Below are 22,072 nucleotides of genomic sequence, written 5' to 3'. Positions count from 1 at the left end.
TAGGGATTACTTTATGATAAAGAAAGTAAAGATCCCCTGTACAGTCACAGTCCCACATTTTTGGCTCTGTACACAGCAAAACTGGTGTTGATTGAAGGCCTACATTGTTTGATGCACTCATTTGTCCACTCATTTGCCTCCTTTCACATCTCAAATAAACATTATAAGATTTAGTTCAGCATTATATGTGTTCATGCAGTTCTGTAGGTGTTCAAACGTAGGCTTTTTTTTTGCTGTGTACACAGTTCACACTTTTCATACAACACAACAAAGCCACACTTCATCAGTCCGAAGAGTATCTTTGTATCAGTCATTTGAAAAACAGGCTCAGAAATTTTGTTTTAAAGTAGGCTACACATGTCTGGTGATGCAAATAAAGGCAGTTATTTCACTGCACCACAGCATTAGCAGCCTGAACCCCTCCACATCTAATGACATGGAGTCACTCAAACATCCACTCTATGGAGTCTAGCACTTCTAGAACATAAAACATATTGCCAGTTTATGAATTACTTTTTTTTTCATTTAAAGCTGTGCTTTTTTATATTGCAGGTAAATAACACAAATATATCTTTCTATCTATATATAGTACTGTAATTTTCAGACATATAAACAGAAGCAGCACCAGTTTTTCAATAAAGATTAGCAATTTGCCTGTACAGCTCTGAGGCAGTAACAAACAGAGGGGTCAGAAAGAGAGAAATGTATATGTGCGAATGTACTGCTGCTGATTATGTGTGGATTGTGGTGGAGAGAGTGTTCATGCTGTGTGTGTGTGTGTGTGTGTGCCTCCATTTGTGTGTGTATATGAATGAGAGTCAGGCTAGTGTCTCTTCATTCCTGTTAAATGACTGTATGACTATACTGACACACTCATCATTGAAGCCTGTAAGTATAGCATCAAGTCATAATATAAGATTAAAGTTTTATCATAAAGTTACAATTTTTATTTTCTAATCCCTTACAAATTGGCATTGGCAGTTATTGGCAAATAGGGTGCAGTATGCGTTGTATGAATTTATAATGTGTGAGGACAAAATGTCCTAAAAATTTCTTAGCTTTCTACAAAAAAGAAAGCACATTAAAGGCCACGCTGACATTTCAGTCAGGGTGTGAATTTCTTATTTAACACATTATACTGAACTGACTGCACATAGTCCAATTATAATGGTAAACTGCATTGTATAACCTCTACAGATTCATAATTTATATCTGCACATATTCACTTTTGCACAGATCCATAATACAGTATATGATCAGTGATAATAATAAGTATAAAATCTCACTCTAGTTTATAGGCTTGTATGACCAGAGCCATATGTTTTTATGCTTTAGCACCAACTATAATAATAATAATAATAATAATAATAATAATAATAATAATAATAATAATAATAATAATAATACAAATTTCTAAACCTGTGAATTTTTTTTGGTGAGGATGATGTAGTTGATCATATTAATGAAATTATAAGAAAAGGTAGAAATGCTACTAACTTTAACCTTGACCAGCAGGGGGCAGTGGCAACTTTTCATATAAATTCATTTGTTCATCCATCCATGCATTCACTCACCCACGGCCACGGTTTATGACCAGTGTATAACCAAAAATACTCCCTTGATGTGATGCCTAGACACAATGTACACATACCTTGAGTAACTTTGGGACAATTTACCTTCTGGCATGCTCTAGGGAGGTTCAGGAAACCTTGGAATATGCAAACCCTCACACTGACAGTAACCCAAAGCTCAGGTTTGAACCAAGCACACTGGGCTACAAGGTGGCAATGCTACTCATTGTGCCCTTTTTAAATCAGTTGAGCTTTGCATATTGTTATGAATTTGCAAGCATGCTGATCTTGCTCCTCTATCTGATGAAATGACCAAATGACTAAATGGAGTAGACTGGAGGAGAAGGAATGAGCGGCAAGCCTTACATTTGTAGCATAACATCAGTATTTTGTGGAAGGGATAAATTCAACATTTTTTTAAATCATGTTTTCAACATGTAGTCTAATATTTTTTAACATGTAGTCTCTGGCTTTTGGAGATGACAAATAGAAGTGAACAGCAGTTTTCGGCTCTCTTGCTGCCTCTGCTTGTCATAAAGTAAATTCATTTCAGTTGAACAGCTGTAACTAGCAGCTAAGCTTATTAAAAAGCAACTTCTAAACCAACCCAGAATTTCACATAAACGGCTGAAAACTGAATATCAGTGTAAATCTTATCCATCATTGTATGTGTGTGTGAGACATAGATAGATAGATAGATAGATAGAGAGAGAGAGAGAGAGAGAGAGAGAGAGGGAGAGAGAGAGGGAGAGAGAGAGAGAGAGAGAGAGAGAGAGAGAGAGAGAGAGAGAGAGAGAGAGAGAGAGAGAGAGTGAGAGAGTTGTTATGTTGGACTTCAGCAGACGGAGCCTGAAGGGTCTGACTCTCCTAGTGTGTAGAAATCTGGAATGGGCAGTCCAGTATGAAGAGTAACCTATACAAACAAACACACACTACTTACTGTAGGAGAGGTGAAATAATAAATGCTCTTTATATCTAGGATTAATAATTTTCATCAGCTTAATCATTAGTGATTACAATGTGTTTCTGGCTGCTATGTGTCAGTTGGTTTGACTTTGTGGCTGTACTGTGTTACCTGAACATTGCGGTTGAGACTAATGGCAGGGTAGTAGAGACCTTCGAGTGAGTCGAAAGCCACCGGACCTTGTTGCTCATCATTGATAAGAAATAACAGAATTCCCCGGGTGAAATCCAGCAGAACTCCCACTGTCGCTCCCTTACCAATCCCTCCATCCGTTCTAAAAAAAAAAAAAGAGAGATTCTGAACTCAAAGCCTGGCCACATGCACAAATAAATAAATTCACATGCACTACAACACTCCTGAGAATATAATGTATGCAATAGTGCTGATCAGAATAGGTTTCACAATCACTATTAAATATTCAGAGGTAACTGAATGTTTAAGACCTCGTGATCTTTTACTTCTTTTTTAAAAAATCACTTAATGTACAAAAGACAAGGTATTTAAGGCATACTTCATTGACAATTATGTATAACATTTCTAATTAAATACAAATCTATATTAACTAATTAAAACATGAAACTTATATAACTCATAAAAATGCGCTTATTAAAGTCACCTTTTCTGTGATTGGATCTCAAATGGAAATCTATGGAGCATACAGTGCAGTACATTAGCTATTACAATATATAATCTACATATTTTAGGTACTGCTAAACATGTACTGTATATTCCTCCATATATTACTATACAAGCTCAATATATTATCAGTATATCATAGTGCATTACATAGTGTCAAAGGTTGTACAAAGGTTTTGATACAAATGCAATTATTAAATTATTAATTGATCAAACAAGCAGAAACATGCCAAAAAGAGAATGTCAACCACACCAAAGGTTTGTAATCCTCACTGGCAGAAAGCAGAATTGACTCTGCACTAATAAAGTGAATGTCTGGGTTATTTAAAGCTCTTAATGCCATGTGGAACTGGTGTAGCTGATTTGTAATCAGGGAACTGTGAACGAGGAAATGGGTCATGTAACGAATTGGGTGCCATGGTCTGTAGTTCATTAGCTGAGACAATTGAGAAATGTTTTTCATTGTTATTGAGTGATGCAGGTCATGACGAGATTCATTGAGGATCCCGGAAAACATGTGACATATCACTATGTAGTGCACTACTAAGTACAGAACATGTGCTTCAAGCATAAAAGTGTGGCTTTCTCTTATCCCTTTCATGCACAACTTATTTTTAAACCATATCCAGCTTCTTTACACGTTGTTATTGCATGCCATAAGAATTTTTACTTTTTCTAAATATCACGTGAGGAATACCATAACTAAAAGGTTAAGATAATTTGAATTCTTTTTTCAAATGCTAGAATATGAAATTCTAAAGGTTAAATGATCTGACATCCAATTCAAATTTTAAATATTTACTGTGGATGAACCAAATGTGTACAAGTTGTAATTTTTTTTATTGTAATAAAATCAATAGCAAAGAGCATGTCAGATGTTCTTGACATGTATTTTGTGTAGAATGTTTCTAAAAATGACCAGAATATGCTGCTTTGAGAATCGCAATCAATGATTAATGATTTATAAACTACAGTAATTCTACAGTATTAGACTAAGTGATTTGTAATTTATGCATGAGGGTTGACATGATTCATGAAAAGGATTACCTAAAGGGCTAATTTATAATTAAATGCATGCTGATGTTAAAAGGAAGGAAGTTCATAGCTAATGTACCCGAAACATACACAACCTCTTAGCATACCTGTTGGTGTGGGAGTTGTTGTGCATAAACCAGGAGCGGTTGTTGTCCACATACATTGCCCAAGCTTTATCATCCTTTCCCAACATCACGTCTTTCAGCACATCAACACGGGCGATCCCAAATGCAGGGTCCGGGTGATTGTCATAACGATCTATGGTCATTTCCCAGAAATGTACACCACGGGAGAAGGGTGTGTTGCCCATGACAACACGATCGTCATAACTGTTACATGTGACCGTGAGGTTGTCATTAGACAGTATGATGTCTGGATGGGCTGATGTAGGGTCAAAGGTGAACCAAGCAACTGCAAAAAGGAGTCAAACAGACACCCATACACAAGTTACGTGTTTTCGAGGGCTTAGTTTTAACACGTAATTACACTAGATGATTAATTATGGATTTGAATGCCACTGATAATGATCAGGACAGTCCAGTGTGACCTCACTTACACACAAACAGAAGGCACATACACAAACTCTACAACAAAGGAGCAGAAATGTACAGGTGTGAATGTAGCGATGAAGAAAAGGAGGAGGCAGATTGGTGTTAAGAGAGCCGTCCATACCTGTAGCTAGAGTGTTAATATCACATGAGGCAAGTCCAGCTGAGATGAGAGATAGAAAGAGACAGAAGAAGGGAAGGGGAGAAGGTGAGCGGAAGGGAGGGGGTGGGAGTGTGAAAGAAAGAAAGAAAGAAAGAAAGAAAGAAAGAAAGAAAGAAAGAAAGAAAGAAAGAAAGAAAGAAAGAAAGAAAAAAAGAAAGAAAGAAAGAAAGAAAGAAAAAAGAAAGAATGAAAGAAAGAAAAAGAAAGAAAGAAAGAAAGAAAGAAAGAAAGAAAGAAAGAAAGAAAGAAAGAAAGAAAGAAAGAAAGGAAAAAGTAGAGTGATAGAAAGGAAAGTTGAAGAAAGAGAGGGAGGTAAAGCAGCTGATCAGGGAAGCTGGATCTGCTCAGTGACATATCACCTCATGCATGAAGCTGTCATAAAGCCTTTAAAATAATTGTTTAACTTTAATTTATTAATTTGTTTGTTTGTTTTTTTATTATATACGGTGTTTGTTGCAGAACTGAATATTCTATGCATGTACTTATGCATGATTTATGCTTGGTCAGACGGGAAATTTGGAGAAGTCACTTTCCACCACAGATGTCAGAACAAACACAGACTGGAACGCAGTATACTGATTACACTGTGTACTGGGGTCATTAATGTAAGTGGACAAAAACTGGCATGAGCTGTAATCCTAGATTTCTCACAGATAATCACATTCGAAAACAGAGTGTCTAACATACAGACTCAAGCACTGAAGCCATCACTATATTTTCTAGTCCTTACGTCCTTTAAATTCAAACAAACTGAGGCTAAAATGTGTCTTATGGAGTCTGATTCCTGATCAGTGTTTAGGAACAACAGGACATTTTTCTTTGTGTGGGCAAATTAAAAATTTTAAAATTTACCTGCAACAAAGCAGGAAACAATTAAGTGTAAAGAAGATAACAATTAGATACTGTGTGGACCAGAATGAAACAGTGGATTTCCTGGGAAATTGTAAATCGCCCAGTGGGCACAGAGAACTCAGTATAATTAGGGATGCATGTAATAAATACTCATGGTTGAAAAGTGTATTCCAGCAAATTCTTTCATTAATTAAAAGCTACATGCAGGCAGATCTATGCAAGAACTGCTTGAAAGCTGCAGGTTTGAACTTCACAAACCTGAACTTTAACTGTGAATGCATTCTGATGTTTCAGATTTTAAAGGAGAAAGAGGTTATAAATTGTTTGTTTGGTAGCTTCATTTCTTATTGTAATTAGTAAAATATGTCATTTGTTAAACAGATAACAACGAATGCTTTCAGTTTTTTACACTGACTCGATAATTTGATGGACAGGCTACAAAATGTATAATAAATATTCATTTTGGGCGGCTCTCTGAAGCTCTTCTGATGAGGCGTAATCCAGACTTTAAAGGATTACATTTCCCAGAAAGGCTCACTTGAATAAACATGAACATTAGCTATTAGGGGCCACAAGCTCATCTGCATCTTTCTAAATGACCCCAAAAGACTGCATTATTCTAAATCCTTATTTTTGTGTTTGGAAAAATAAATCTTCCATAAATAAAGGCTTCATTACAGCGTTTCTCAAAAAAACTGTATGTATGTATATGTAATGTAGCTTAACAGAAGTACTAGTGATAAGAAAAAACATGCTTTAACCTTTTACAATCCTTTAGCTTCTACTTACTGAACACCATCCGGCTCCCATACTTATCAAAAGCCAAGCATATTTAATGGAAAAGAGGGTGTTTGTGTATGCACAAGCACAAATGACTTAGGTCACTTACTCTCAGAAGTCTGCATGATGAGTGTTTTGCTGTACTGCCCCACTCCGCTGGAGTTAAAGGCTTTAACACGAGATTTATATGTACTGTTGAAGTGAAGTCCGTCCACTGTGCAGATCGACTCTGGGCCAACGTACACTTCCTGAGGAGTGAGACTGCATTATGTACTGCAGGATATGCTCATCTATAGGCATAATACTTCCTGTGGGGCTCACATTAGGGGTATAATTAAGACTCTTGTGAAGTCATAAAGATCATGTGTAATGGAGGAAAGAACAGCACTTATAGTTCCTCAGTCATCCTTTGTAAAAATAGAGCAGAAATCAGAACACAAGGACCTGGCTGCCTAAAAAAGAGCTTGGCCTGTTTAGAAAGGGATAAAGGGAGCATGTGTGTGTGTGTGTGTGTGTGTGTGTGTGTGTGTGTGTACTGTATGTGTGTGTGTATGTGTGTGGGGGGTAGCCTACTAAAAGCGTATTAATAGAATACTGCAGTAAGGCAACATGTACAGTATATCACAAAAAAGGCCTGAGACAATAATAATTCTTTCTAATTATTTGTATATGTGGATGTTCAGGTGTATGTGTGTTTTTCTGCACATTTGGGCCATATATGTATGTGTGTGGGTGTATAACACTCACTCTGAACTGCCCTCCGCTGCCATCATCCAGCTCCAGTATGTATCCATCTACAGCAATGGTGGAGAGAGGAGGCTGTTTCCATGACAAAGTGGCACTGTTGGTCTGGCTACAACACTCTTCCAGCTGCAGGATTGGAGCTGCAGGTACTGTACATGCACAAACACAGTCCTGTCAGTAAACACATACATCTCTGGTGATTAAATATATGATTAATAAGATATACATACACACAGACAACTATATTTCATGATAATTGATACCCTTCATTTGTACGAAGTCAAGCTGGTGGATAGTTTGTAGTAATGGGCTGCTGTCCAGTGTCAGGTCAAAATCACTGGTCATACGTGGCGTGAGTGTGCCCTTACCCCACTGACTCTCAGTCATATGCACCCTACGAATCAGTGCATCAGAGATCTATACACACACACACACACACACACACACACACACACACACACACACACACACACACACACACACACACACACACACACACACACACACACACACACACACACACACAAGACACAAATACCATTAAGTGCACATGCTCTGTCAGGCGAAATTCTTTAGCTAATCAATTAATCATGTGCATGGTTAGATGGCTATAAAACCACTGTGTGTTGCTGATTAACACTGTTCTATAATGATGTTTTAATGATCAATTTCATAAGGCCAGTTATTCATTTTTTTCAGTGTTAATGTTCCCAAGAAATGTAGCATTTTAAGGCGAGTTTCAGTTTTTGTATGCATCTTCAAAATGAAACAGTGACCATGGGTGTTTAGAAAAAGAAAATTCTAGATAAATTTACAAGTATTCTTTCAAGATATGTGAGGGCAGAGCATTTTTGATCTACTGCTCATTCAACATCACAGAGCATCTAAATATGTATAAAAAGAAGCACTAACAACCCTCTTTTGTATGCATGAGCTAAAAGGTGCCTGCAATTGGCTAGTTTAGATAACATCTTATCCACTGATTCCTCTAAGATTACGTTCAAGAAATAACAACAACAAAAAAGAGCCACCTTAGAGGTATGAAGAATGTGTGGATAATAACATGACCGGATCACCCAGAAAATTAAACTCCACACAGTCTGAATACATGGAAAGATTCCTGTGTATCTAGTGAGGTATCTTGAGAACTTCGGCTCCTGAATGCAATACAATGTGTGTAAATTTTCATATTTTTTATAATAATGTGTTGTCTGTAAAGATGCAGGAGAAGGCTAGGTGACCTGCAGGAAGCCGCTGGGGTCGTTTTCTTTGATGACCTCAAGGCAATATTCCATCAAACCTGTCGTCTGCCGCAACTTTACAGTGCAGTGAGAGATCTGATCACGTACCACCTGACAGACAGGCAGACAGATAGAGAGACAGACAGACAGATACAAAGAAAAGATGATTAACACTCAAGGGTTATTGCACAAACTTGGGTAATTATTCTCTCTCTCTCCTCACACTAAATCTTTAGCCACTAGATTTATCTAAATCACTCTGATAAGTCTGTTTCTTTCCCCTGCTGTCAGTGCTGCTGAGGCTGAGTTGCTAAGCAACAGCAGGAAAGGCTATTTGCATCTTCTTTGAGCAAGCAACATGCATGTTTTCCTTTTGTATGTGTGTGTGAAAACCCTTCAGTTTGAAATAAACATGAGGATACCCAAAAGAAAATAATTGATAGCATGCATCTTGATAGAAATTGTGACTGTGTGTGTGTGTGTGTGTGTGTGTGTGTGTGTGTGTGTGTGTGTGTGTTTGTGTGTATGTGTATGTTTGTAGCTATTTCCTCTCACTTCAACCACAACAATCGTAGAAACCCAACATTTTGGTAACCATAGCAACAGAGCCACAGCTCCATGGAAACCCGAGGCAATAGAAGGCCTGCTGCTTCATAGTTTGAAACATCTCAGTCTAATGCCTCTGGTCTCCACACAGAATAAAACCTCAGGCACTTTACTGACAAATCACAAGGTCAGGTATACTAATGCCTGTCTGTGCCTGGTTTCAGGTTTAATTTGGTCACCTGCTTAAAAACAACATGTGTATGAAACTAGCATAGAAATATAAAGGTGCACTCTTTTCTTCCAGAGATTTGCAACTGGGGGGGGGTCACACAAAAACTGGGATATCACTACAAAAAAGGGAGGCATAAAGAGTGAGGCTGGTATTCTGATTGTTGTACTAGATTTAGTGCCAGCCAAAAAATTACCAGCCAAGTTTGTGCTTAAGCAGATTTAATTTGGGATGCGTATTGCACAGAGCTGTGTGGGCAGTGTTGCCATGTGCTCCGTTTTACAGCAAAACTCAGACCCTGTTAAATAGCTGGGAAAGATTTTTTTTCTAATTACTAAAAAATAATTCACGACCACTTTAGGATCTCAGCAAATTCCCTATTGTCATTTGGGCTGGTTTTGTCACACATATCTGGCAACCCCATTCAAAGCACTTCACCTTTTTCTAAAAATGGTTTCATGCAGGTATGATAGATTAACACAGCTTTCCTCAGTTTTCCTTAGGGTTAAGAGAGTTAAATGTTTAAAAGTTTAATGACAGACCTGGCATATCAGCTACATTAATGTTTATTTGCAGTTAATCTTAGCAAACTGAAAATTACTGTCAGACACATCGGTGAACATTTTGCAGCTGCAGTCATGTACATCTGGTCCATCGTGTTCCACACCCCCGAACAGAAGGCAAAGCAAAATTCAATTCAATACATCACACACAGCACAATACAAAAGGAAACATTTCTTAGGAATAATGATGATTGTAGCACAATAATCTCAGCACACTGTAACAGCATCTCACTTTAATACATGTTATCACCAAAATATAAAATACTGCTGCTGAATTATTGATAAGATAATAATTGTAGCTATAAAGTTTGTGTATGTGTGTTATTGTGTTTACCAATAATTTGTGTTCATGCTCTTTAGTCACTCTGGACAGTAACTGGGCTTTCCGGCGGTTCAGAGCATCAATCAGTGCGTCACACTGAGCCACCAAGCATGCTTCAAATTCAACTCCATTCTCCTGTAATGCATACACACACACACACACACACACACACACACACACACACACACACATACACTGTGACTCTAGAACTGCAGTCTAGAGACAGGAATACATGTCAATGGCAGTCAATGTAGTACCTCCCTAACTACATGCTTCATTTCCCTGGACCCTCTTTTCCTCTCTCACATCAAGATGTTTGTGCTGATTACCTGTATGTGCTGCACCATGTTTCTGAGCTGAACAAGAAACTCTTTGGCCTCAGTGGCACGATCAGACAGGATATTCAGTGCCTGGGAGAGCTGCCCCTAAAAAGAGAAACAGATAAATAGTAATAATAGAGGCATAAGATAAATCAGTTCAAGTGTACAGTCTCAAAAGGTAGACTCTACAGCTGCCAATTTATTCAGGCTTTAATAAGTGACTTAAACATAGTTTGTTAAACATAATCTAAAATACTGCTGAGTTTAGCTAAATTCGTTTTATATTATAATCTTATACAAGTGTTTAATTTCATATCTTTCAACTCCCTGGATGCACACAGTGCTAATTACAATTCAATTCATTCACATGTGATAGCGAATACAAAATAATTATGTAGAATCTAATAAAACATACTTTCTGTTGATTTTATAAATATAATATGTTATAACTATTTTGGTTCTGGATGAATAATTGTAATAATAATCATAATTTCAATATTAAACACAACACTGTTTGGCATCTGTTGTGTGACCTGCAACACAGCTACTGTAACAGACATAGTGAGAGCAAATGAAGTACAAATATGAAGGAAACGATTTAGCATGTGTGTGTGTGTGTGTGTGTGTGTGTGTGTGTGTGTGTGTGTGTGTGTGTGTGTGTGTGTGTGTGTGTGTGTGTGTGTGTTTGTGTTTTTGCATGAGAGCAGCTCATGGCTAAGTGAACAGGAAACAGAGCATATGAGACTTAAGTGACCCTGGAATTCCTGACTGTGGGAAGCTCTAGGAGTGATGTGAAACACAAACATCCCTTCAGTGCTATGGTACCAAAAGAGAGGGATTTCCTATTTGATCTCTCTCTTTATCTCTCTTTCTTTCTCTCTCTCTCTCTCTCTCTCTCTCTCTCTCTCTCTCTCTCTCTCTCTCTCTCTCTCTCTCTCTCTCTCTCTCTCTCTCTCTCTCACACACACACACACACACACACACACACACACACTTCTGCACACATAAAATCCACACATGTTCAGTGACCACATGCTCCAGACAGTAGAAGCCTTGGAATAAAATTCCTACTACATCCCCCAATGTAATTAGTCAGTTATTTGAACATTTCGATAGATTTTTTTTATTAAATTGACAAACAGAAATCAACTTTAAGATATCAATTATGACTGTTACCAGAAAAGTAGGGCACAGTAAGCATGGCTGGAAAACACACAATAAAAAAAACTTTATTTCCAATAACGAGTGTATATACAGAACAGTCTATAAACTAAAATACAATTCCAAATGGATATTTTTAAATAAGTGCTAATTTTTGGCTAGTAAACAAACAAACAAACAAATAAATAACTTTAAAGTATCCTAAAGTAAATATGGATTTGTATGATTACATGCTCTTAAAGCCTTTTTTCTTGCACACTGGCCTATTCCCTTCAGGGTCAGAAAATGAGAGTGCTAAGAACCATGCTCCAGGGCCAACGGTGGCAGTTTGGTGATGCTTAGATTTAAACTCATAACCTTCTGATCAGTGGAGCAGAACATTACACAATGAGACTCTGTATGTCTGCCATACACAGTCCAACACACTGCCTAAAAACAGGGCTGCACAATATGACAATATAATCTAAATATCATGTTATAAATAAATGTAAATGTTTCTGATGTTTCTTTATATATATATATCAGTTGCAATCTGTGATTGAGGACACTTTATTAAAATGTTTATAACTATAAAATGTTTCTGTAAACATTAAGACATGTATCAGCTGTTTCCAGACATTTTAAACTTAAACTACAGTTTTTGCTGACAGTTTTAAGAGACATATATTTTGACGCGTATTATGCATTGCAATAGAAATAGAAATCTCTTTATGTATCATGAGATTTTTCCCATATGGTCAAACCTTATTCCACACAAATCCCTTGGCTCTCTGTATGTCCATTCCCACTTCCCTATTCCCTAAAACACTACTATTTCTATTTCTATTTCTGAAGCTCTGCACATTATAGCATATAATACTATACAATAGCATATAATACTATACTAATACAATACTAATTTTATGTCTTCTAAACTTTGGTGTGCACTACGTTAACAACAGCACTTAATGTCACATTGATGAACTAAAAGAAATAGATTTGCATTAAAATGTGAAAATACATAAATATAACGAAGATATGAGGCAAAAAAAAACAGCGGATCAGTGCTTGACAAGGAAACTCATACATAATTATGTAAAACAGTGCAAACTGAGTTGGTTTTCTGAGAGAAAAGAAAAAATAAGAGGCAACTATAAAAAAAAAAACCCCAGCACAACAACACAACATAGTCCATGATCTTAATTTGGAGTTCTTTTATAGCTAACCACTAGGTTTCTTACCAAAACAGAGCTAAAAAGCTATTTGAGCAATTTAAACTAAAATCTCTTCACCACATGGCTGTTTTCTTTTTCAGAGAGCCAGGTCAAACTCTGAAAATGTTCACATTGAGTACTGCCAACAATGCAGTTTTATGACCTACTCACTTTACTTTTTTGTGAAGTGGATAAATAAACCTTTGCTTCCTTTAGGTACTGAAATATTTTATGTCCGTGTCATTAAATAAAGTTAATATAAAATTACATGCTTGCCACCATGATCTCTTACCTTATAGGCTCATAGAAAAGAGATGAGACTGTGCATGTGTGTGTGGGGTGGGGGTGTTGCTGCATCAGCACTGTGTAGCACTGTGTGTGCAATAAGATAAGATTGTATCCCTCAGGTACTGTTAGCTGTTGCTGATGGCAATAAAACTGTCATTAATGTAGAACTCATTCTGGCAACATCTCTCATTGTTTCATTATGTGGGTGACAGAGGGTGTGCAATTTGTGAAAGAGAGTGAAGGGGTTAACCTGCTGTGCATAAATACCTCCCTGCAGGGCAATTAGGCTCATTTAATCCTGCTCCTTTTATTTTGCTACCGAGTGTAACGTAGCGAGTGGGAAGATGACAGAAACTGTCAGAGCTGATAAATCTGTGCATGTCGCTTCAGCCTCTAAATACTCAGCCAATCATACAGCACCTCCTTCCTGCAGTCGCTTCTTCTAATAATATAATGAACAATTCCACGGCAATGTAATTTGTTTTAGAAATGTGGATAATTTGATAAATTCCTACCTACTAGCTAGCTTTCCTTTATCACACAACAGCTCATTTCAAATGTTAAAAGATTATACATAATAGTCATTATTGAAGAACCAACCGCTAGACACAAAGTCCATGTACTGTAGTTATACATTTTGTAGCTCATTCTGTTTCATTGCTAGTAACAGACTGTAGCTAAATCAACTAAAAAGGTTTATGAATCCAATGTCAGTGAAACAATACTAAGACTACTTTCACAAATACAGCCACACACAGTGTCAAACTGGAGGCCATTTATTTTCAATGAGAGTTGGCGACTTCTGCCAACATGAACACCAATGGCTGCTAGCGAATAGATGTAGGTGTGTCCAGTTAAGTGAAAGAGCTGAGAAAAGTTTATGCAAATATGGACTGACTTGGTGTAGCGATTGACAGTAGATCACACACAGTGAAGACAGTATATCACACATTCTCCATGTCAAAAAGCAAACACTGCTTCTCCTTCATCATGGAAGATATGATGCATAAAATACTGGTGAATTTTATATACTGTACAAGTGCTCTCCATCCACAATATTTAATTTTAGCACAAGAAAATATATTTTGAATGCTAGTTGTTTCACCTACTGATAAATGTTATTAATATAGCAACCAGTAGTAAAAACACCTACTGACGACTTTAGCGAATGGAAACCTAGAGAGAAAAAATCAGTCAGTCAATCAATCAATGTCAATCAATGTGTCAGTGCCAGAAACTGTTTTTATGTTTCTAATCTAAAACCCAAATCAGACTTCTCACTTTCCTGTAGAAACTTTGCTGGTCTGGCAGTACCAATATGGCATATTGCAGGCCTGAGGCCTTAGCAAAGATTCAATCTGTTTAGTAGAGAGCGCCAAGTGAACCAAATGTCCATGTTTTAAAGTGTGTGTGGCACGAAAAATGTCCTGAGTGACGTTTTACAGTTCTGGATGCTACCATTTAATCATAAAGTTGAATAGGACTCATGTAACAACCCCCGATTGTTGGATGAGTCCTAATCAACTTTATGATTATATAGAGGTAACTTTATATAATAATGATCATATTTCTTGTTATTATTATTATTAGTAGTATCCATTATCGTGAATATCTTCTTCCATAGTGCTTTGACATCACATCGTAGTACCTAAACTTTTGAGCTTTTCTAATGCAAGGTTTTTACTGTAACACCAAGAGAATACCAAGAAAGGAGAAAGATGAAATTGAAGTGTCACTCATGCACTTTCTCAGTTTGAAGACAAATAATGAGCTCATGAACACCCAGATACACTATACCCTACTACTGCATCATATAACCGGTATCAGTAATACTGTGCAATGATGGAATCTTTTTCCACTCAGAAGCTGGAACAGGAGCAGGAGCTGTGCAACTGTGTGGGAGGTTACTATTCTAAAGGCAATTTACTTCCTCTCAAAATGGCTGTGAAGCAGAAGATAATGACACTCATAAAGCTCAGTATGTGTTTTATGTGTGTGTGTCCTGCGTTCTGCACTGAGAAGGTTGTTCCTGGCTCTGCAGTCATTCTGCAGATGTCCCAGCAGAACAGTAAATTTTATAAGATGGAGTTAAAACAGCAAAATAACTGAAAGAGATGGAACAGCCCCCTAGCCATTCCCTCTAGGTGTTGAGCATGCTATCTTCTTCCCTTCATTTTCCCCATCTCTTTTTTTATGTTGCTCTGTCCAGAACCTGGGGCTGCTTCCATCTGACCTAAATATTCCAAATCAGTCCTCAAATAACATTGAACATGCTCTCTGAAATGCAGAATACAATGGGAAGGGTGATGCAAAGGCTAGAGAAAAAAAGAACCATGAGGTAGAGATACAGAGTATGCTATGTTGGTCTCTGTGTTTTTGCACACAGTCTCCTTCATGTCTCTTAAGAATAACGAGGATGTGGTGTGTATATTCCTGTGTGTGTTAGTGTGCATGTAGTATGCATGGGAGATTTTGCTATAAACTATATACTGGAATGAAAAGAATGCAAAAATAAAAGAAAAAATTTTAAGTATGACATTGCTCAAATTTTTGTACACCATCATTTAAGATATTTTAAATTAAGCAAATATGCAAAAGATGTCATGGCAGTGTATTGCATTATAAGACCTGATTTATCAAATGATTTGCTAAATAAGTATATACAAGCACCAAAAACCCAAATGCTATAGCACTTAAAAAAACATGAATGATTGTTCTAACAGGTTCTAACCCATACCCTAGGTATCTTTTATTTGAGAAACAGTGTTTTGTGTAATACCGCAATGACCAAAAATATACAGTACAGGGTTATGTTAACACAAACATATTAATTTAGCAGTGGTAGTCACTTTAGGAGTGAAGACTGAGCATGCAGGTATTAAATTTGCACAAGCCTATATCTGCCAGTTGAAGATAAAGCAAAGGCATTATTTTATAAAATGTATTACTTAATATTACCAGTAATATGGAAGTTGGTCTTGCATTAGATATATGACATAATCAGACATCTAATGCCAAAAGCATTAAAAAAACTGTTTACAGGTCTTATTTACATTTGCCTTCATGAACTAAACACACAGTCATATCTAAAAAAAAAATTGTGCATTCATACATCAAACAGTGTGACTGACAATCACTGAACTTGTTAGACATAATCAATGCCTTTTAATATTTCTCTGAATAGTCGCTAATTTAAACTGAAGGTAAAGTTTATAACAATAGAAGACAAGCAGGGAGCTTTGCAGAAAAGCTGGTTCTTTTCATTCAGTGTAAAATTCAAGCACTGCCCAGAGCTTTGCAGTGTCACAAGAACAGATGAATTTAAAATCAAAAAGATTAATGAAAAGGTTTTAATTACTAAAGTAATTAGCCAAACCAAATTAATTTTAATAAAAGTGGTACCATAGAAAATAAATTAGGGTTGTAGTATAGTTTAATTCTTAAATTTATTTGTCTGCATTACTGTAGGTACAGTATATGAAACAGATAAAAGATGTCCATCATGAACTGGATGACTCAGTTAAAATTCGCTTGGAGAAAAAACTACATACACACACATACATACAGCTATGCTGAAATAAAACCAGCAAAGTCGATCATGATCTCTACTACAGTACAGAACTTGTTAGTGCTACATTATAACACTTGACTACAGCCTACACAATGTATATTTTTGCTGATAGTGAAAGTGCTACAGGCTTCCACTCTGTGGCTATCACTTCCTGGTATTAGCACCTATTAGAATAAATTACACTTTGGTCAAAAATGCCCTGTTGTTTAGTTTCACTGCTCCCTGCCGCCATTTTTAAGGTTTAATCTGTGTTTTTTTTCAAAACGGAGCCATTACTGAGTTACTGCCATATACACACTTCTTATGATGACTTTGGATGACTTTTATAAAGTATAAAGATAATGCTTCTCATCATACAATAACTACAATAGCTTTAATCCACATTAGCCCAATCTTTTCAGGTCATTCACAAAATCAAACCATGTCATGGATCTCTACAGTCAATCCAATGCAAAGTCTACACATTAGCTCCTGCTTACTTTTTCCGATGGGAATCTGATACATCACCATGACAACAGGACCCCCACACAAAGGATCCCATTGTAGGTACAAGCATACACACACAGAGACACACACTCAGAAATGCACACCATAGATACTGAGTAACAGCTGTGTAACCCTGTGTTTTCATCTCACTTTGAAGGCTTAGTTTTCCCAGGTTATATGGATCCCACACCCCATATATGTACACCACAATGGACAACACACACACACACACACACACACACACACACACACACACAGACACAGACACAGACACACACACACACACACACACACATATGCACACCAAATCTTGTATTGCCTCCTAACCTATAAGTTACAGCCAAATACACACAGTTGTGGTGCACACATGCCTGGTTGGAAACCTTGCAATGCTTCTATATCTGTTCATTTTACCTCCTACACATTTTCATATTTTTGGCTAGAGGCAGAGAATATTCCCCCTCCACATACACACACACACACCATGTACACACTTATCCCACGCACATTCTGTCTTTTGAATGAAACTTTTTTGTCTGATGCTCCTTCTCTTTCAAATGAGCCGTACAATAAAATTGCTTTCAGACATAGAGTCTCTGTTAAAAGATTTAGATTATGTTTCTTCAAGAGACTGCTTAAAAAGTGAGAAAAGAGTAACAGGAACAGAACGATTTTTGTCCATGTAATTGTGATCATTCTTGTCAGTCCCTTCAATTCAATAACTCACTGCCAATCTTGTTTCTCATTGCTACTATAACTTTAGGCTCATCTGAAGTATTGGGCTTATAGTAAACACCAAACATGCCTTTACAGATAATTCTGCTCTCAATATTCCTATGTATATACAAACAACTATGTATTATTTTGTAACGTCTAAATCTAGGAAAGATGTTTAGATAAAAGTGAAGATCTGAAGTCTGGACAGAAGATCCTTGGAGATTAAAAACTAAAAGCCTGCAGATGATCCAAAATGTCTGTGTCTGGTCTTCAGAAACCAAAATGAGCACAAGAGCCTTCACTCCACTGGCTCCCTATAGCTGCATACATTATATTCAACACATGCTTGACTATAAAGTAACCATGGGAACTTCATCCACCTGTATGGAGGCATTCATTAGTGCTTTCATTTAAGTCTCCAATGTTTGTGTGTGAAGAGACATTTGTGAAGTACTAAAGGAAACAGTTTAAAGCCAAATTATGTTGTTTTTTATGGTAGAATCTACAGCCCAACTTTTGTACTGCTGATTAGATTAAAAAATCTTTTATTTCAAGATCAACCCAAGTAAACAGTCGATGTGCTCCAATGTGAAGTAGAGAGTTGATTGTCTTCAAAATAGTAGCATTTCCCACAGTGTTTTATTTTTCTTACTCAATAATAATTTACAAGACTAACTTTTTTAGTAATTACTGAACACATGATTTTTTCCACTAATAGTTCCTATTATCATTCTTAGTTCACTGATTCTCAAACAGTTGATCACTCGTTGCCTTTTTTAATTAATAGGTCAAAAAAATGCAACTGGTCATGTTATAAGAAATCACAAAGCTCTCCATCCTGGAAACTTTGATTGAACTTCTATGATGGAGCTTACAGTTTAACCTCTCACTATTAAAGCATTAAAGCATAAGGACACTGCAAAGTCCTTACAAAAATGACTAAATAAAAATCAGTTTACAAAAAATTGATTGCATGAGCAATTACACATTTTAGATCTTTTTATGCAGAGCGTCTGTGTATAGGTTCTAAGATTTAAGCATTGATCAGTGCTGTGATATTCAAAACAAGTTTCTTATCTATTGCTGATTGCTTTGTGACCAATGTTTGTGGTCCTTCTATTTGCTAGTGCTTCATTCAGGAAGTATCTTGTTACATGTCAGCAGGTGGATATTTATTTATGCATTATTTGTGTCAGTGTCAAAAACTTGAAAAACGAAATGGTAAAAGTGCGTATGTCACTTCAGATCAACATGTCTAGCAGACAGATACATGTATATGCAATTTAGTGGGAATTAGAGATAAGACATATTTCCCCTCTCCTCTCACCTCTCTCTTGTTCCAATACAGTAAAAGAGAATTCATTTCCTGCTGCCTGCCAAAACACACATGCCTTTAACGTCACTATGGAGACTAAATCCACATTTATTTCCAAGGAGATTTGCAGTTCCCTTAAGGAACAGGTAGAACATCCTAATAACGATTTGCTTCTTCCCCATAAGCTACATGACTCAATTTGCTGGTAAAACAGGACACCGTTCTGACATTGACCCTATTGAGTAGCCAAGACTTTGCTTCCAACCTGAACCTAGCTTAGTCTGTGATTTGAGTGTACTAAATCAGTCACAGGATATTTATAGAGAATAAGTGATGCATCCTTCACCACAGTGTCCTGTTCTGCCTGAATTACAGCCCGCTCCGTTTTTACCTGTGCTTTGAATTTTAAACAGATCAGAGACGCCACTTCTGTTCTTCTCTGCCATGATTCCATCACGATTTTTTAAATGGTCTGAAGACGCCATGACTCGTTACTCACTGATGACACTCTTACATACAAGCACACATAGGAGCCTTTATAAACATTTTGATTTGTGTTTGAGGAATTCCACATGATAGATAATGAAAAAGTTGTATGAGTTATTACTGTGTTACAGTTATGCTTGCCTTTATCACTATTCATTTGCTGATGTAACACTGATAACAAATTTTTTTATTTCTATCCAATACAAGATGGATATGTCTGTGGCGGCTTCTTAGTAACAAAGCCAGCACTCTGGAGGTTCTGTTGCCAGGTTATGCAGTCCATCATATGGCATGATGGCATTAGGCGTTAAAACAATTTTTTTTTCTAGTGCTCCAGTTGAGATGGTCTCCTGTTTCAAAATCTAACACCTTCATGTACTATATTTTAGTACATTTCGGTCAAAATATGTGTTAGATATATGTTTCAATATTAATTCAGAATAGTAGGGTCCAATTGTCTGTAACTGGCCTTAAACATTGCATGTGTTAATATAATAATGTAGGTGTTAATTCACCACTGTAGATAAAGGTCATTTTAAGTAAATGTCCCTCTCCCTCACCTTATGCAGCTTCCACATAGCTCCTAGTGCTTTGACCTCATGAGCGGAATGCTTGCCTTCTTCGAGACACTGGTAACACACGGGTGTCTTGCACTGCACACAGTACATACTCAGGTTCTCCAGTTCATGCTCGGTGCAGGTGGAGGTTTTGCGCGGGCTTGCGCGCCGGCTTATGCGTCCCTGCGCGGGAGGTACGAGGCGGTGTTTGGCGAGGGGACCTCGCGGTGGGTGGCAGCGCAAGCGGCACGGGTCGCAGTAAAACACGTCGCACTGCTCACACATCGCTGTGGCTTCCCGTGGGCTTTTCTCACACAGCTGACAGCGCAGAGCTGCCGCCTTGCTCTGCTGATAGCGGTCCACAACGGCTTCGAGCACCCGGTTTTTGGGGAAGCCGCGCAATCCACGCTCGTCCAGGGTCAGGCTGCGGTGGCATTGCGGGCACGTCAAGCAGGCGTTGCGCGGAATCGGTGGTGCGCCCATGGGCTGCGGGAGCAGCTGGTGTTGAGGTTGCGGAGGGGGAACAGCAGCAGGAGGGAACACACGCACTCCATTAGGTGACTTCTGGCAAGGGGTTGTGGGTGCGCTCGCGAAGCCGCCGTAAGAGCCGTAGCCGCTGTCCGACTCACTGTACAGGCTCATCTTGTCCAGGTCCAAGTAGTCATAATCGGAAGGCGCTGAGCCGGAGGCGCGCCCGCCCTGCGGAGACTCAGCGTCCGGCGTCTGCACCAAGATGTTACGAGCACAGGCCAGGCAAATGTTGTGCGAGCAGGGCAAGATGATCGGCTCGCGGAAAAAAGAGCCACACACCGGGCACTTGAGCTCCTCTTCCATTTCATCCATCTTCAGGTTTAGCTTTGTTAGCAGCAAGTGGAAAAATAAATCTCAGTTCACCCTCAAGCAACAAAGTCTTCGTTATCCTCTTCAGAATGCACAAGCAGAGTTAGGAGAGGTGAATTTATACAGGGGGCGGAGTCAGAGTTCGGCAGCATCCACAGCCCATTCGACGATGCACTTGCCACTCAAGGGGGGGGGGCAAGATTACATCTAGCAATCTGGAGTATCTCTTGGCAACTCTTAAATATTGTATTTGAAATCATTAAGAAAGCTACACCCTACAATATTTAATTAAAGGATACTTTTGTCATTCTGTGGAAACCCAGGTTTGATACACAACCCTAAATGGAGCAGGGGTTCCTTGTAAGGAAGAGTTTACTTTAGAATCCCTTTAGAAAATGTGAATCATGATCCTTCAAAACCCCTTGAGAAGCCCCTTTATCTAAAAGTGTGTGGTAACTATGGTAACTGCTGTCTATCTATTTCCATCTTCATCTTGAAAAAATCTTTGCTTTCTCCCATTGAGTTAAGCCTTAAAAATGTGTAAATTTGGATATAAAATACTATTTGAGAGATGAAATCCATGATGAAACACTCCAAGTGTAATTACCCCAAAAAAAAACATTGAAACTCCTTTTCTCCAGATATAAAGTCTACAGTTAGGGACAAATATTCCTGTTCATATCATGCATCCATCATGTACGAGTAGCAATTTTATTTATGTCACCTGTATGTGTTCCCAAATGATCTGATAACTGAATGCTTGGAGTAGTCTTTGCAGTACAATAGGTGGGATAATGTTAAGGACACGCTGCATGGCTGACAGTTAATGACTCCCTGCACTTCTGAAGGGCATACAAGTTAATCAGTTACAGTCTGTAGGTTTGTTCATGACATTTCTCATTAAACAATTTGCATGAACAGATGGTAGGGTTAGGTACATGAAT

The 22,072-nt window shown here is 37.8% G+C and overlaps 1 protein-coding gene across 4 annotated transcripts; it reads right to left on the bottom strand.

Moving 5' to 3' along the window:
* Positions 1 to 790: 790 nt before the first annotated feature.
* trim9 (tripartite motif containing 9) lies at positions 791 to 21,220 on the bottom strand. Of its 4 annotated transcripts, XM_027175051.2 has the most exons (12): positions 20,292 to 21,220; positions 10,524 to 10,619; positions 10,207 to 10,329; positions 8,535 to 8,645; positions 7,557 to 7,710; positions 7,297 to 7,442; positions 6,659 to 6,797; positions 4,879 to 4,917; positions 4,314 to 4,617; positions 3,152 to 3,181; positions 2,647 to 2,809; positions 791 to 2,484 (listed from the first exon to the last, which is right to left on the bottom strand). In XM_027175051.2, exons 1-12 carry the CDS (start codon positions 21,129 to 21,131, stop codon positions 2,407 to 2,409), a joined length of 2,223 nt encoding a protein of 740 aa, XP_027030852.1. In that variant the 5' UTR covers positions 21,132 to 21,220; the 3' UTR covers positions 791 to 2,406. The 4 variants fall into 4 exon arrangements, with proteins under 4 accessions (XP_027030852.1, XP_027030853.1, XP_027030854.1 ...); XM_027175052.2 differs by lacking the exon at positions 3,152 to 3,181; XM_027175053.2 differs by lacking the exon at positions 4,879 to 4,917.
* Between the last annotated feature and the right edge of the window lie 852 nt (positions 21,221 to 22,072).

This window comes from Tachysurus fulvidraco, chromosome 4 (genome assembly GCF_022655615.1).
Source record: "Tachysurus fulvidraco isolate hzauxx_2018 chromosome 4, HZAU_PFXX_2.0, whole genome shotgun sequence".
Classification (NCBI taxonomy): domain Eukaryota; kingdom Metazoa; phylum Chordata; class Actinopteri; order Siluriformes; family Bagridae; genus Tachysurus; species Tachysurus fulvidraco.
Note: the sequence above shows the minus strand (reverse complement) of the source record. Positions and strands in the feature narration are given on the sequence as shown.